The sequence below is a fragment of the Eubalaena glacialis genome, chromosome 1 (genome assembly GCF_028564815.1).
Source record: "Eubalaena glacialis isolate mEubGla1 chromosome 1, mEubGla1.1.hap2.+ XY, whole genome shotgun sequence".
Lineage (NCBI taxonomy): Eukaryota > Metazoa > Chordata > Mammalia > Artiodactyla > Balaenidae > Eubalaena > Eubalaena glacialis.
Window position 1 is genome coordinate 197,057,158 of NC_083716.1, and position 15,556 is coordinate 197,072,713.

Here is a 15,556-nt window from a genome sequence, read left to right on the forward strand (position 1 = left end):
CACACACACACACACACACACACACACACACACACACACACACACACCTCGCCACACCACACCACACCACACCACACACACTCTCCTAAATTCAGACGGTTGAAAGAATTTTAGTACTCTTGACAGTGATCAGATTTGAAGTCTTGGGCATTTAACATTCTGCTCTTGGGTGGCACCATGCACTTTAGAGTGGGAGTCCAGTGCTGCCTTTGCAGTGTGCCTGTGTTTTCCGCTTGGTAGGCTTTCACATTGAGCTAAAGGGAAACTAGTATTTCTGGTCTATTCGTTGCATGTTAATTCGATTTTGCTGTTCTAGCGGTGTGTCTGGTGGAATGAGCATTGAGAATATTGAGGTCACTCTTGGCAGGTTATATCATATAGACAACCTCTGATTTTCAAGTGGGGTGTATTATTTTCTTTATAAGTCAGTGTTGACTCCTGGAATGAAATTTCTCCCCATAGGTGTAGTGTTATAAGTGGTGATTTAAGTTCTTTTAGCACAAAATGTAACACACTCGTAATTAACCATAAGCAGGATTTCTTAATCTCTCTGAGCTTCCTTATCGTAAAATGGGGATAATGGTAACAACCTACCTCATAGAGTTGTGAGGATTAAATTAATTAATGCATGGAAAGTTCTTGATACAGCATCTGCTATGTGGCAGAAGTACTCAGTAAATGTTAGCATCATTTTTTAAACATTATTTCCTGGGAAATGGCATTCTGCATTTCATCATGGAATACTGGGGGATACCGTCTTCGGACAGCAGGTTCCTGTGGGTTCAAGTCTGACATTAGTAGGCAAGGGCTAGTGGAAAGGGGTGGGTTGGGTTCTCTTGCTAGAGCTTTGCAACTTCTGGTTGGGGAGAGGAGATGGTCTAAAGAAGAAAACGGCGACCCTGGCTTCCTAGTGGCTCTTTCTGTAGATGGACTTTGCTTGGGTTGATGACTGGGAGGGAGGTTTGTTTGTGGCAGCAGGTTGGCAAGTGGGGCTTCTAGCAGCTTGGCAGTGACTGCACCTCCCGCGGAGGCTTCTGACGTAGGTTTTGGGGCCAGGGGCGGGGGCGGGTTACGACATTGGTGAGGCAGGTGAGGGCCATTTGGAACTAGTAGTGTTTCATTTCTCCATTGGTGCTAAGAACCCATCTGAAATAATCTTGCTCATTTAAATTGTCCCCCTTTCCCTCTTTCTTACAGCAAGAGACTATGGCCAAAATGGAGGTGAAAACGTCACTTCTGGACAATATGATTGGAGTTGGAGATATGGTTCTTTTAGAACCTCTCAATGAGGAGACTGTCATCAACAACCTCAAGAAACGCTTTGACCACAATGAGATATATGTGAGTGTGCACGGGAGGTCATCTGGGGGGTTTAGACTTTGCATTTTGTGGCACAGAGCTGGCTTTTCTTCCTTAGACTCTTCTCTCTTTTTTCTGTTTGTTTATTGGAGTCCAGAGGTATTTGTTTATACCCTCAGAAAGAGTTTGGGGTTTGCTCATTTGGCACGTGAGTAATATCGCATTAGAGTCGAGTGAGTCTGCTTTCCACACGGTGTTTGTAGAGGGCTGACTGTGCAGAGTGTTGCCCTGGATGTCGGGGGTGTTCTAAAACAAGTGGAAGACTCAGTTCTGCCCTCGGAGGAACATGTATTCAGGAGGAAGTTTGAAATCCACAGGCGTCTTCTTGGATACCTTCATAAGACTAGCAGCCTGACCTTGGAGAAGCTACTCATTAAGATGCAAGGCAGTGAACTGTCAAAAAAGACATAAACCTTCTTAACATTTGTAGTTAGTAGAGACAGGAGCAAATTACCAGATACGAATATGTGTTCGGTCCTTGGAGATTTGGGAATAGTCGTGTCCTGCTATACAAAAGTATCATGTCAGACACAAAAATGAAAACATATAAATATATACAGTAATAGAAATTTTATGTTGTAAAAATTCTTTATAAAGGATTTCATAGTGTTACTCTATCAAGTTTGTTAAATATATTTAAAACATGAGTAAAAAATGCTTTTATATGTAGCTTTTCAGGAATTTGCATAAAGCACAGAAATTTGCATCTGTTCAGGTAGAGACATGTTAACTAAACCAAGGAGATGAAGCATTGATTCCCTGTACCAGCAGCTGAGAAGGAAGCGGATGGATTGGGTGGAAGTAGTTTTAATAGCTTCTGACTCGCTTCTGAGTTCTTTTCCCCCCATTTTGCAGTGTATCTGTGTTTAAATATGAATTGGATTATTGGGGCCATGCTTCATGTTTTTCTGTCTATCAGTGTGGGGACAGGAGGAGGAAATAAGTAAAATGAGAGAACGTAACTGATTATAACCTTGTGGAACTAACATATTTTTAAAAATTATATGCGAAGCTATATTTTATGTTGCCTGTAGCTTTCCTTTCCAGATAGGCGATCATGTTTCAAGGATAATTTTGGATAATTAATTCTTTTTTAAAAAATTTATTTATTTTATTTTTGTCTGCACTGGGTCTTTGTTGCGTGCGGGCTTTTCTCTAGTTGAGGCGAGCGGGGCCTATTCTTCATTGCGGTGCATGGGCTTCTCATTGCGGTGGCTTCTCTTGTTGCAGAGCACGGGCTCTAGACGCGTGGGCTCAGTAGTTGTGGGCCGCGTGCTCTAGAGCGCAGGCTCAGTAGTTGTGGCGCATGGGCTTAGTTGCTCCGCGGCATGTGGGATCTTCCCGGACCAGGGCTAGAACCCGTGTCCCCTGCATTGGCAGGCGGATTCTTAACCACTGCTCCACCAGGGAAGCCCGGATAATTAATTTCTTAATGAAATAGGAGTCACCATCTGGGAATTGAACTTTCAGTCTTTCTTGATTTGATTGTTGGAGGTAGGGGGAGGTTGACAGTAACCTGAGATATATGGATAGTGCTTTGGAATATTAATTTGGTAACTGGCTACTAAACTAACTAAGAGATGTAGTTATGTAAACTGCTGATCCAGATGGAAGAGGTATGAAATGCCATTGCTGTAGAGCAGGTGAGAGGTGTTGTTTGGTTTGGCAGTGAGGCCCCGTGTCACCTTTCCTCAAAGTGTAGCAGTTCAGTTTTCAGGTGGGAAAAACCTCATGGTTCTGCAGCTTTAATTGAAAATGTGGTCTGATAGCAAATAAAAGACAGACTTTAAACATTGGTCTTTGAGATGGAGATAGGAGGCATCAGATATATCCTAACCGACGTTGGCTGATCATTTTTCTTTCTGGCTCTAAGAGGCACAATTCACTTTCAGCTGAATTGAGAATAGGATGGAGAGTAGAACATTACATGCATTCAAATACCTGATTTGTTGTGCCCACTAAAAATAAAAGAATCTCCTTTTTAACAAAATGTCAAGTGTTAACATTCATGAGTCTTTAGCAGACGAACTCTCTGGGTTTCAGCCTTACATGATTTTATTTTCTGCCTATTTTAGGAATGTTCTTTCTGGTATGAAACAGAAGCAGAAAATTGCTTTCTGCTTCCAGATATTCATATAATTAATGTTTTCCATGATACTTTGGGACTATCATTTCCATGAGATGTGTGCCTTCATTTTGTAACTTTAAACACACGTCATATTGGAGGATTGGGCATTCTCTATTTTAAGCAAAAAAGAAAAAAAAAACAGCTTATAGGGTAATGTGTGTAGTATGATCTTATTTTTTTTAATGGGGGTTTATGGATGTGTACATATGTTTGTATATTTGTATGAACATAGAGAAAGCCATGCTAACTTTAGTACCATGCTAACTTTAGCATGGGTGGATTTAGGCATGCTAACTTTAGTGGGGTGGGTTGAGATATGGGGACGGGGAAGAGTTATTACTCTTTTAGACCTCAGTGTTATAGGACTTGTTAAGTCAAGTATGTATTGGTTTTGTAATTTTTAAAAAATACTGTACAATAAATTTGATTACCCCACCTTTGTAACCCCACTTGATGTATATACTACCCTTGGGAAATCTGTTTCTGGCCCTTATTCTGATAATCTTCCTGCTTTGCTTATTTTGGTAAGAAATAGTCCCTGCCTTCACAGAGTTCTCACAAGATAAGAGTTATCAACTCTCTAGAGCATTTATAACCCCTAGTGATCCTCTGGATCTCCAGCCAGCTGAATCTGGAAGTGGAATCCCTGGTGATCCTGTCATACTAAACCTGAAGCTCTGGGTAGGCCAATGAGTCACACGTACTCCTCAAACTACTGACTGTGGCCAGGTGACCAGAATGAGCTGAATGGCTTAAGAAAATGATGTCTACTCCTAGGATTGGGGGAGGGTCAGTTTTTTCCAAAGTAGATGGGTTGTGTGTAAGTAGGTTGAATACTCTACTAAATATCTCTGTCAGCGTGTTAGGAAGAGGGAAGGGGAGTGGATGCTGATGAGGCTTTCTGCTGTAACCCCCTCACAGGCTTGGTAGGGAATTCTATAGTGAAGTGGTTTTATTGGTGTTGCTACCATGCTGAAGGATATGTTCCATTTATGAAGCATTTATGATTGGAATTCTAAGCTTCAGGTGCACCCAAAGGCGCGCTTCTCAAGACTTTTCTCCTCGAGAACTCCTTATGGTAGAGAAGAGTAAGGACTTCCCTGGCGGTCCTGTGGTTAAGACACCACACTTCCATTGCAGGGAACACAGGTTCAATCCTTGGTCAAGGAGCTAAGATCCCGTATGCCGCATGGTGTGGCCAAAAAAAAAAAAAAAAAAAAGAGAAGAGTAAACAGGGCCCTGGGGTGGGTAGTTAAAGTCTGTCCACTTTAGGGAAATACTGTTGAAATCTTTGCTTCCAAAGTCATTCAAAGTTTTATTCTATTCTGTAATGCATATCATATGGTTTTGTTTTAATCTACTCTACTCTTTGCAACCCTTCTTTGAATATGAAGTATTTTTGGTGCTGACAAGTAGTTGTAGTTTGTTTTCTATCTGAATTGTCAGGTTGGGGATCATCTAGATATAAGAGGTCTGAATTAGTCCAATTTTAGGATCTTATGTTAGACTACTTGTAGTTGTAAGAGGACTGCTTTGAAAGTCTAGTAAAAATTGTCTTGATTTTTAGAAGTTGGTACTGGAATTAGGATCCCCATCAAAATAGGATCCAGTACTTTTACGAAAGATGGTAAAGTGCATGCTTCAGGATTATGTCTTCTTTGCTTTGAGTTGGGTTCACACACTTGTTTAAAAAGCCCAGAGTTGGTTCAACACCCTGTCTGTAGCCGGGCAGAGTCTCTAAATCTGAGACAGTTCCAGATGTTGACGTGGTCCTTGCGGGAAGGCTGTTCCATTGGAGATGGAAGAGGATCAGGTAAGAATAGATAGAGGGAATGTTGGCCCAGTGGGTAACACGCAGGGTCAGAGACTGTTTGCTTTGATTCCTCACTCTTGGCCAAGTGCAGTGCAGGCTGGGCCCAGCTGCAGGACGTGCTCCAGCAGTCTCTGTGGGGTCAGTGGTGGGAAATGCTGGTTGTGACATTCCTAAGTGCCGCTCTTCTGTATTCTTTCTGTCCTTTGTCAGAGCTGCTTCTGGCCTCCCCACCCCGTCCACAGCCAGATGGGATGGTGGCAGGATTTCATGTGAACTTGGTATGCAGGAGACCCAGCCAGATGTGATTCTGTTTTTAGGGTGACTGGTCAGGACTGTGGTTCCGTTCAGGAACAGGAAAGCTGCAATTTAAGCAAGAACAAGGCCCAGGGCAAATTTGGAAACTAAAGAACCAAGGTGTCCATTCTCTGACAGGAAGTATTTTTGGTACTAACAAGTAGATTTAGTTTGTTTTCTATCTGAATTGTCAGGTGGGGATCATCCAGATATAGAGGTCTGAATTACTCCAATTTTAGGATCTTAAGTTAAACTACTTGTAGAGGTAAGAGTGACTGCTTTGAAAGTCTAGTAAAAATTGTCTTAATTTTTAGAAGTTGGTAGTAGAATTAGGATCTCCATAAGGATGGGATCCAATACTCTTATGAAAAATATTCAAATGTAAGTACAATATATTTGGTTTAAAATATTGGAAAGTAAATGAAAATAATACTAGTTAACATTTATTTGACTAATAATAGAAAAGGAAGGTGCTTATATTGATATCCTCGGATAAAAGGTAGAGAGTAGACCAAGGGTCCCTGCTTTGCTTCTCTTATCTGCCTTAACTCAGGGACAGGCAGGAGAGAGTTCCTTGGTCGGGGCTGGAGGTGGTCTTCGGGCTCTCTGTCTTTTCCTACTTAGAATTTTATATGAAACGCTCAGAGGACAACTAGTACTGCTAAGAATAGCCCTTCTGAGCCGAAGATTCAGTAAGTTTTGTGACCCATTAGAGGTTCTTTTAGAATAAACACTTAGTTATATTGTGGAAACACAGGAAAAAATAATTTGGAAACTGTTTGAAACAACCAATGAGATTATAAGTAAAATATGTAAATTTTTTATGCACCCAAGTCAGCCACAAAATTATATTTAAGGTGCTGGCTGAGCACAATAAATGGGGTAAACATAAAAAAAAATACTAGTTAACATTTATATATTTATTTGAAGTGTCAAAACCACTTTTCATTTGTATACATGAAAATTCCTACCTTTTGGGGATAACATTATTCCTGAGAATTTAGTATAAATGGTGTATTAGTTTTCTCTTGCCGCAGAATAGATTGCCCCAAACTTAGTGACTTAAAATAACATACATGTATTATCTGACTCTTTCTGTGGGACAGGCATTCGGGCATGGCTTAGCTGGGTCCTCTGTTTGGGGTCTCACCAAGCTGTCATCAAGGTGTCAGCCAGGACTGCAGTCTTGTTAGGGGCTCGGCCCTTTCCCAAGCTCACGGGGCTGTTGGCAGAGAGCAGGACTGGAGTTCATGTGTCCAGCTTAGTGTTATTCCTACCCAGATGTTCTCTAAATTTTTTTCTTTTTAAAATTTCCTTTAAACAGCCTTAAAAAAATTACACAAGTAACAAATGCTTTTGGGAAAAAAAAATGAGATAGCATAGGGATACATAACATAAAAATGTAATTTTCTTATCTCAGCCTTAAAAAAATTACACAAGTAACAAATGCTTTTGGGAAAAAAACATAACACAAAAATGTAATTTTCTTATCTCAGTACCCCAGTCCCATTTCCAGAAGTAATGGTAGTTGGGTGGGTCATCTTCCAGATTATGTAAGTTTGATTAAAAATTAAATTTTTTTTGGTTTTAGAGTTGGAAGTAGAAGGTTCTCCTTCATCTAGGTGGATGGGCCTTTACCCAGAGAACCCAGGCCCAGCAAATTTGAGTGAAACAAGAACCTTCTTTAATGCCACCTCCCCTCCCACCTTGACCAAGGAGGGGAAGGAAGACGGACTCCTGAGCTGGTGAAATGAAATGCCTAGACTTGACTGTGTATGAGGGGTTCACCAAATGCAGACTCAGCCTGCGCGGCTCGTTGAAAAGGTAGACAATTAAGGAACCATGGAGAACAAATTGTGTGTGTTTTCAAGAGTGTAGCTTTGGTTTTTGGAATGGAGTCACAGCATTAGGGGGCTAGATAGAGCTGGGGAACTACAGCAGATCATGAGGCTGTTGTGTCTAGTTGCGGAGCACAGTCTGTCTCTTGGACAGTTTTGTAATACTTTTCAAAACAATCATTTTTGGTAAAAGCTTGCCAGTTTCAACCTGTCCAAGCTCCCTTAAAACCTTTGGTGATTGGAAAAATTCTTCCTCTTAGAACTTGCAAAATGGCACGAGTTTATATGTTATCTGCCAAGCTTAGGGAGTTCATGCAGGCACTATATAGTACTTGATGTATTTGAATAATGTTTATAATATATTAATTTAAATGTTCTGATTGAAGCCATACTTGAAGTTCGATTTGGAGGAAATTAAGGCCCAACTTCAGGTCTGCAGAGGTGTCATCTTTTGATGGCAGTGTGGTGGGTACTAGGAAGCAAAGACCCGAGCTCCAGTCCTGGCTCTGTTACTTATCATCTGTAAGACCTGGAACAAGTACTTTAACTCCTAGGAGACTGTTTTCTTATTGGTAAAATGATAAACAATGACAGTTAACATGTATTAAGTCCTTATTGGTACAATATGCTATTCTAAGCACTTTACATGTAGTTGTTTATTTAAGTTTTACTAGAGTCCTATGCACTGTAGGGTTTCAAATTATCTTCATTTTACATATGAGGAAACTGAGGCTCAGAAAGGCTAAGTAACCTGTCCAAGATCACACAGCAAGTAAGTGATGGAGCTGGGATTCATATCCAGGAAGTCTGGCTCTGTAGTTCATGCTCTTAATAATGGTCCTGCTAAGTTTACGCAGTTACCATGTGCATCAGTGATACTGCTAATAGGGAAGCATTCTCAGCCTACAAAGTGCTGTTCAACATAACTGAGTATGATATTGAAGAGTGTATAGGTTTTGGAGCAAGGTAGCCTCAACAACCCAGACAAATAATTGAAGTGATAGTCCGTATTCCTGCCACGTGTTGAGTTAGCATTCAACAGTGCAGTGACGTGAACTAGTGTGACAGGGAACAAGGGCATTCAGTTCTAAAGTCCTAGGTGCTCTCTAGTCAAAGATAAGTGATAGCAACCGTGAGGATGGTGTGTTCCTCTCTGGAAGGTGGGAGACGATCTTGGGAGGAGATGGGTTTTCATCCTGTTCACTGGATGGCAGGTGACTGATAGCTGCACAAGGTCCTTTACCTTTAAGAGCACATAGTAGAGGGACTTCCTCCCTGGTGGTCCAGTGGTTAAGACTCTGTGCTTCCACTGCAGGGGGCACAGGTTTGATCGATGGTGGTTGGGGAACTAAAAGCCTGCATGCCGCAGGGCACAGCCAGAAAAAAAAAAAAAAGCACAGAGCAGAGGAGGAAGAAGCAATTCACCACAAGAGCCATGTGGCTAATTCATGCGGCTGATTCAGCCCTCCCCTCTACACACACTTCTCTTTCTGCTCTTACATCTATAGTACAGATGAGTATTAATGATAATCCTAATTTCTAAAGAGAGGCTGTTTTGTGCATCCAACTCTGTTGTGGCATATTGGGCAAGGCATGGGCCTTTGGCAGACAGACCAAGGTTGTATCTTGGTCACTCACAACCACTGTGACCATTGAAGTAATTGAGGGTCAGTTCTCTCATCTGTAAAATAGGCGTCATGATGCTTATCTTGTTTAGTTGTTTTGGAGATTAAGGGGCATTTTAGCCTGGTGCTTGACATATAGTTGGAATGGAGTACCTGTTCTGGGCCATGACCATCTGAAAAACTTGGAAACCCAGCATGACTTTTCTTCAAGATTGCAGACCCTGAGCTTTTCTTATAATTAGAATTTTCTCTCTCTCTCCTTCCCTGACTCTCTCGTTGCCTCTCCCCTCCCTCCCTTTTTCCCTACCCTCTCCTACTTTGGTATTCATTACACAGATTTCATTTTTGTTGGATTACTACTTTCAATTAGCCACATAATATTATTTTCAAGACTTGTAGCTGGTAGCATAGCTGTAACACAGGACCTCTCTGTACCTTAGTTAAGAGCCTCTTATTAGGTCTGGAGAATGATACATATTTGGAAAATACTTGTTCCTTACAGAGTTTATACTTGAACGAAGATAAGGTAGTATTGTGTTATCCTGCTCTGAAATAAAGGCTGCCCGAGGTGATATTTTTAGCCGGTGTTTCGGCGTGGCATGGAACTCATATATAGTTCTTTAATTCATAGTCTGAAATGACTGGCAGCACAGGAACAAAGGATTATAATATGATGGTAGTTAAGGCATGTCTCAGACTAGACTGCCAGGGACCATGCCTGACAAGCTTGCCTGATGTAAGGCCAGTGATTTAGCACAGCATAGCTAAAAAGATGAATAGGGCTTGAATCTCTCCTCAAACTTTGAGTTGAGAAATACTGAAAAAAAATAAAATATCAACAGAAGCAGATGCCAGCAGTCATGATGTGGTAAGGCCATGATGGGCCATGTGTAGGCAGAGACTGTGAATAAGAGTCGTTGCAACAGGCTAGCTTTGGAGTAGAAAGTGAGAAGACCAGTCAGTAGCAGGCCCAGAGGAAGCAGAAACGTAAGCAGGGGATGAGCACCTTGATGGTGGGACTGGAAAGGAAGTCTCCACAAACTTGTGTTGCTTTGTTCCATAATGTGGCCTCACAGCCATCCATACTCACTTTTGGGTCCCAGCTTTTCTTGTAGCTCGGTAATGGGTTCTTCAGGGGTTTCCTGGGTATGTGATTATCACAGTAAAACCTTCAGTACTTGATGTAACTTGAGGGCATCTCTTTGCCCAGCAGCTGACAGAGCCTGACAAATCATACTTCTCTATTCTTGCATCACAGACCTTGGTGTGGAGCTTTGGCGTGAAACTGCCCCTGCCACTACTTGTGAGACCTTGGGCGAGTCTTTGAAACCTTCTAATGCCTTTAGTTTCTTCCTCTGTGAAAATTAGGCCGTCATTATCGGTTATATGTATCACAAATCTGTTCTTAGATGGGGGTGTGAGGTGTATGTCTGAATTCCACTGTTTTAGATTTAAGACCCAGATAGAAGCCTAAATTGGTTAATTGACCTTATGTTTATAATTTTTCACTTAGGCAGTTTTTCACAATTTTGAACTGTGTCTGAAAAACCAACCAGAGCGTATGGTAGACCAAACTGTGTCTTTAAAAAACCAATTAAGACAAAAGCCCTCTTCAGGGGAATTTGGGAAATCTTACAGATGTCTAAATTAAAAATGCTGTGACACATAATGTCTTGATGTCTTGTGATCAAATTCCCAGGATCCGAGACCCAAGAAGAGGGTAAATTCCTCTGTGTGAAGTGAATAGCATGTTGTCATTTCTGAAGATTCTACCAGCTTGTCTTGTATAGCCGTTTTCTCAGTATCCCAGGCTTTTCCTCCTAGCTTCATTAAGACCGTATGTACCTCGTGTGCCCCTCTGATAACTCATCCATTCCCTGTATACAAAGAGTATTTGGTAAGACTTCAGCATCATAGGACTCCTCCATGAATTTAGCTGAGATACTAACACGTATTGTAGGCTTTTGAGTCCTGATTTGGGTATTTACTGTGGCCAAAAATTCCAGTAGAGCCAAACTCACAGTAGGTAATATTTATGAGATGCTTGCTATGTGTCAGGTGGTTCGTGCTTTAACACACAATCTCATTTAATCCTCAGATTAGACAGGAGGAACCAGTATCGTCCTCCTTGTCCAGATGATGAAACTGGGATTTGGAGAGGTTCAGTTACGTGCCCAGGTTCACACAAAACTGAAAAACTTTGCCAGATAACTTGTAGCTAAGGTTTACACAATATTTCAAATACATTTGAAGCCTTGTCATACTGTATGACATAGAATCTGAGCAAAGAGCTCAAAAACACTTAAGTCAGGATGACTTGGGTTCAAGTTCAGTCAGTTTCATCATCTAACCCCCTCACCCCACATACTGACTTTTACTTCAAAACTGCTCTCAGACTGAAGCTCAGACTCCTCTCTCTGACTTTTGAGGCTGTCTGAAATTTGATTCCAGTCTTACTTTCTAAGCTATTACTCACAGGAGGTCTTTGCTTGAGGCAAGCTGTTTCATCCCCTGTGTCTGAAATGTGGTTGGGTAGGCCTTTAGGCTGCTGTCCATGTTTTAATCCATGTTATAGCCTGTGTAGAATTTCCTTTTTTTTTTAAGGCTGAATAATATTCCCTTGTATCTGTACACCATACTTTGTTTACCCATTCATCAGTCAGTGGGCACTTGGATTACTTCTACCTTTTGGCAGTTGTGAACAATGCTACAATTGAACCTGGGTGTACAGATATCTGCTTTGAGTCTCTAGCAATTCATACTTAAAAAAAATACATTTTGAAGAATACAACTATCCTAGCAAAAATTTTTTAAAAAGGGCAGGGTTCAACTATGACCTAAAAACCGGAATCTCATATGCTGCTCTTCGGTGGAATGTTACTTTATCCGAATCTTGCCCGTCCTTTTAGACCTGCCCAAATCCTGTGACTTCTCTGGAGCATTCTTGGACCTCTGCAGTTGACAGTGACCTTTCCTTCGTTTAAACCCAAAGCACTCCTTTAGGCAGTAAGAAAAGAAAGAAGACTAATGCACTCATTTAGCTAAGAATCACTTAAATCCTGTTTCCTCTGTTTTTGTGCCTACGGTGGTTAACCCTTAAATTTTATGTTTTATGATATAAAAGTCTCACCTCCTAAGCTCTATTATAATCTCCCAGGGGCACAGGCCACAGGAGTGTCCTGTATTTTCACTATGCCTAACATGACGTTTTGCATAAAGAAGTCTCTTGATAAATTTGTTGCTTGCTTGTTAAATGGTTGTAGCCTAAATTCAGTCAAGGAAATCAATGCGGTTGTGCAGCCACGTGAAGGGTTATTTTTACCTGAGTCCTGATCCATCCTGGATTTGAACTATTATTACTTCAGAGGTGAAAGAAACATGGCTTGGAGACTGGGACTTGGAGAACTCCAACATATTCTTGAATATTTTTTGATGACATTTTAGACTAAATAATTAGCGTTAAGTAAGGTATTTAAATAAACATTACCTGTTGCATTGCCACCTTCCTGATTCATTTCTCTGAAGTTAAAGGGTGATTGTGACACAACGTCTTGCATTTCTTCAAGAGGTAGGCACAACTTTATGTGCTGGGATAAACATTGAAAAAAAAATTCTTTTCTGTTGAGATAAAAAAATTTCCCTGTAACTAGAAGATCTTTTCTCCCCCTTTCTTTTTTGTTTATTCCTGGTGGTGTAAGGATTTCAGCATTCTGCAGATAGTCAAAAGGGAGGCTTCTGCCCAACAGGGTAGCTCTCTGTTATACAAAGGCGAAGACGCCCGTGTAAGGCGTTGTACAACACAAGTTGCTGTGTTGAGGTGTTCCTGGCCACTTTTTGCCAAAGCTTTCCAGGCCTGACAGCATGGCTTGTGTGCTCTAATGAAAAGAGAACAGATTCTTGGCTCCTTGTCCTGATTCCACTTTTGTTAGATAATGTGGTCATACCACTTAACTTCTTTGTGCTCCATTGTTATGGACATTGAAATGGAGACATCATTTCTATCTCATGGGGATTTAGGAAGAGCTTAGTAAAAAGGTGCTTCAGTGTATATTATATATCAGAACTTTAATAACTGTGGGGATGAGTTTTTAAGAAACTGCAGTGACTGTAAACAAATCGCTAAAAGTCGTTCTGAAGAAAATAAGAAGCTGGCAGATAGGCAGATGGGATGCCTAGTTAGAGTCTCAACAGAGCAGGGGCTTTAAAAATATTTTGGAAGAATTTGATATTTGGAGAGAAGCCTCCAAGTTCTCATCATGGTGAAAAGAAGTCATTATAGGAATTCCTTATGTGTATTTTATGGTTTAGTTATAATTTTATTTTCAGTTTCGTTGAAATATAAACTTTCAGGGTTAGGGCTTCTTAAGATCTTAATGTTGCCCTGGGAAGAACTATGATATGAAAGATGTGAAACTCTTGTGACTTTTCTGTTGTGCACTAACGTTTCGTTTACCTGGCATTGTGGAGGAATGTGTGTACAGTACTGCATAATGGAGATGCACAAAATATTAAAACTGTGCTTCACTATTTAACTTGAAAAAAGTGTTTTTGGTTAGATATCTTTCCAAAATGTATTGCATATGTCCTTGTCGTCGAAAACAGAATACTGTCTCTCTCATTTTGGCCCTTGATTGTTAGGCTGTGTTCTGACTCAGTGCTGTAATGAGGCACTCAGGGCCCACTGAACTGAGCTGTTGGCTCTTATTCTAAACAACTCTTCATTTTTATACTTTTAGAATTATTTTGATCACTTCTTACTCCTTTCTTTGCTTCTCTGTCTCTCTTTTTTATCCTTTTTCTGTCTCTTTTTCCATTAGTGGCCGTTGTTTCTTTGCTTAGGGTGGGAGCTTTTAACCTGGTATTTCAACTGTATGCAAACTTTTATGTGCATATTATATGTGTGTTTTTTGGGGGGAGAAGGTTCATAGCTTTCATTGGCCTCTCAAAGCCATCAACAACTAGAAAAAGATTAAGAAGTGCTCTGTGGCAGTATTTTTTAAACTGCAAGCTTCAGCCATTAAGTGATGAAAACCATTTAGTGGGTTAGGACCAGCAGTTTTAAAACATTTTGTAATGAATAGAATTGAATAAAGGATATCAGTCCATTGCACATGATATTTATGATTTTGTGAAACTTATTTCATACATATGTATACACATATGTGTATGTAAATATACACTCAAACACACATACTTGGTTGTGATGAAAATTTTATTTTTTACAGTGAGTCATAGTCAAACATTTGAAACATACTGCCATGAGAAGGCCCCAATTTACAGTTGTTTCCGCTGTTTCTCTGTAGTGTGCTGAGATGCCATATGCCAAGTTTATTATAAATGTGGCTGAAATGAAAGGGTAGCTAGAAGAATTTTCTTTTGTTTTTGAAATGTTCACAGAATTAATTACATAGGACAATTTAAAGGGGAAGGTAAAATAGAAGATAGGCCAACAGCGACACTAGCATGGTTGCTGCATTTGAAAGTAAAACCTGGTCCTGTGAGCCCTGAGGGTGAAGGCCACAAGCAGTGGTTTTTAACTCTGGTTACATGTTTCTTTTTCTGGGGAGACTGTACGAGAGGCAGATGCCTGGCCCTTCTCCTGACCATTGAAATAGAATCTCTGAGGATGGGGCTCTGGAAGAACTTTCTTATAGAATGAAATGCGTGGTCCTTGGGTTATGTATCTGTCAGGGACCTTTCCTCTGGCTTCTGGATTGTGGTCTGGAGAGTGGCGGTTGCTGGATGACCATCCTCCAAAAAAGACTTCAGTTTTCACTGTAATCACAGTAGGAGCACTCGAGTATTATTTGGTTATTCACAAGGCATCTGTTCTGGAATTCTAGAGATATCTGAAATATGAAGACAGGGATTGTTTTGACTTAGGAGTGTTTGTACATTCTTGGTTTAATGTCTGCCCTTGAGAAGTGAAAGATAAACTTGTTAATTGAATATGCCATTTGTAGAAAGGTAGAGCCTTTCCTTTCCCTCTTACCTTTTCCTTTTCTCTTCTTCTTGTCCCCTCCCCTCCCCTCCCCTCCCCTCCCTTCCCTTCCCTTCCCCTCCCCTCCCCTCCCCTCCCCTCCCCTCCCCTCCCCTCCCCTCCCTTCCCTTCCCCTCCCCTCCCCTCCCCTCCCCTCCCTTCCCTTCCCCTCCCCTCCCCTCTCCTCCCCTCCCCTTCCCTTCCCTTTCCCCTCCTAGATGTCAGAGGCTGGTTCCGCAGGGTGGTGAGAGTGGAGGCGGCCTTCTGTTGTCAGGGTGGTGTGCACGCTTCAGGACTTGCGGTGCTGTGGGCCGGGAGCATGGAGGTAGTGAACTAGGATGGCTGGGATGGCTAGGAGGTTGTTTCCACTGAGTAAATAAGTACGTTGATTGAGCACATCCATCCATCCATCCATCGAGGGTCATGAGAGCCAGACTTGTCTCTGTTGGAGAAGGTAGATAGAACCTAATTGGTAAGTGGTCTTTGCCATTATGAGAAAGGAGGCCTTTTTGGTGTGAT

At 41.2% G+C, this 15,556-nt stretch overlaps 1 protein-coding gene across 3 annotated transcripts in view; it reads left to right on the forward strand.

Annotated features, from left to right (window-relative positions):
* MYO1B (myosin IB) overlaps positions 1–15,556 on the forward strand; it is a 185,902-nt gene that overhangs the window by 36,864 nt on the left and 133,482 nt on the right. For all 3 annotated transcript variants that reach the window (XM_061185944.1, XM_061185927.1, XM_061185935.1), the window contains exon 2: positions 1,198–1,341. In XM_061185944.1, the coding sequence (XP_061041927.1) occupies positions 1,207–1,341 (135 nt within the window). In that variant the 5' untranslated portion in view covers positions 1,198–1,206. The remainder of the gene's footprint in view (positions 1–1,197; positions 1,342–15,556) is intronic.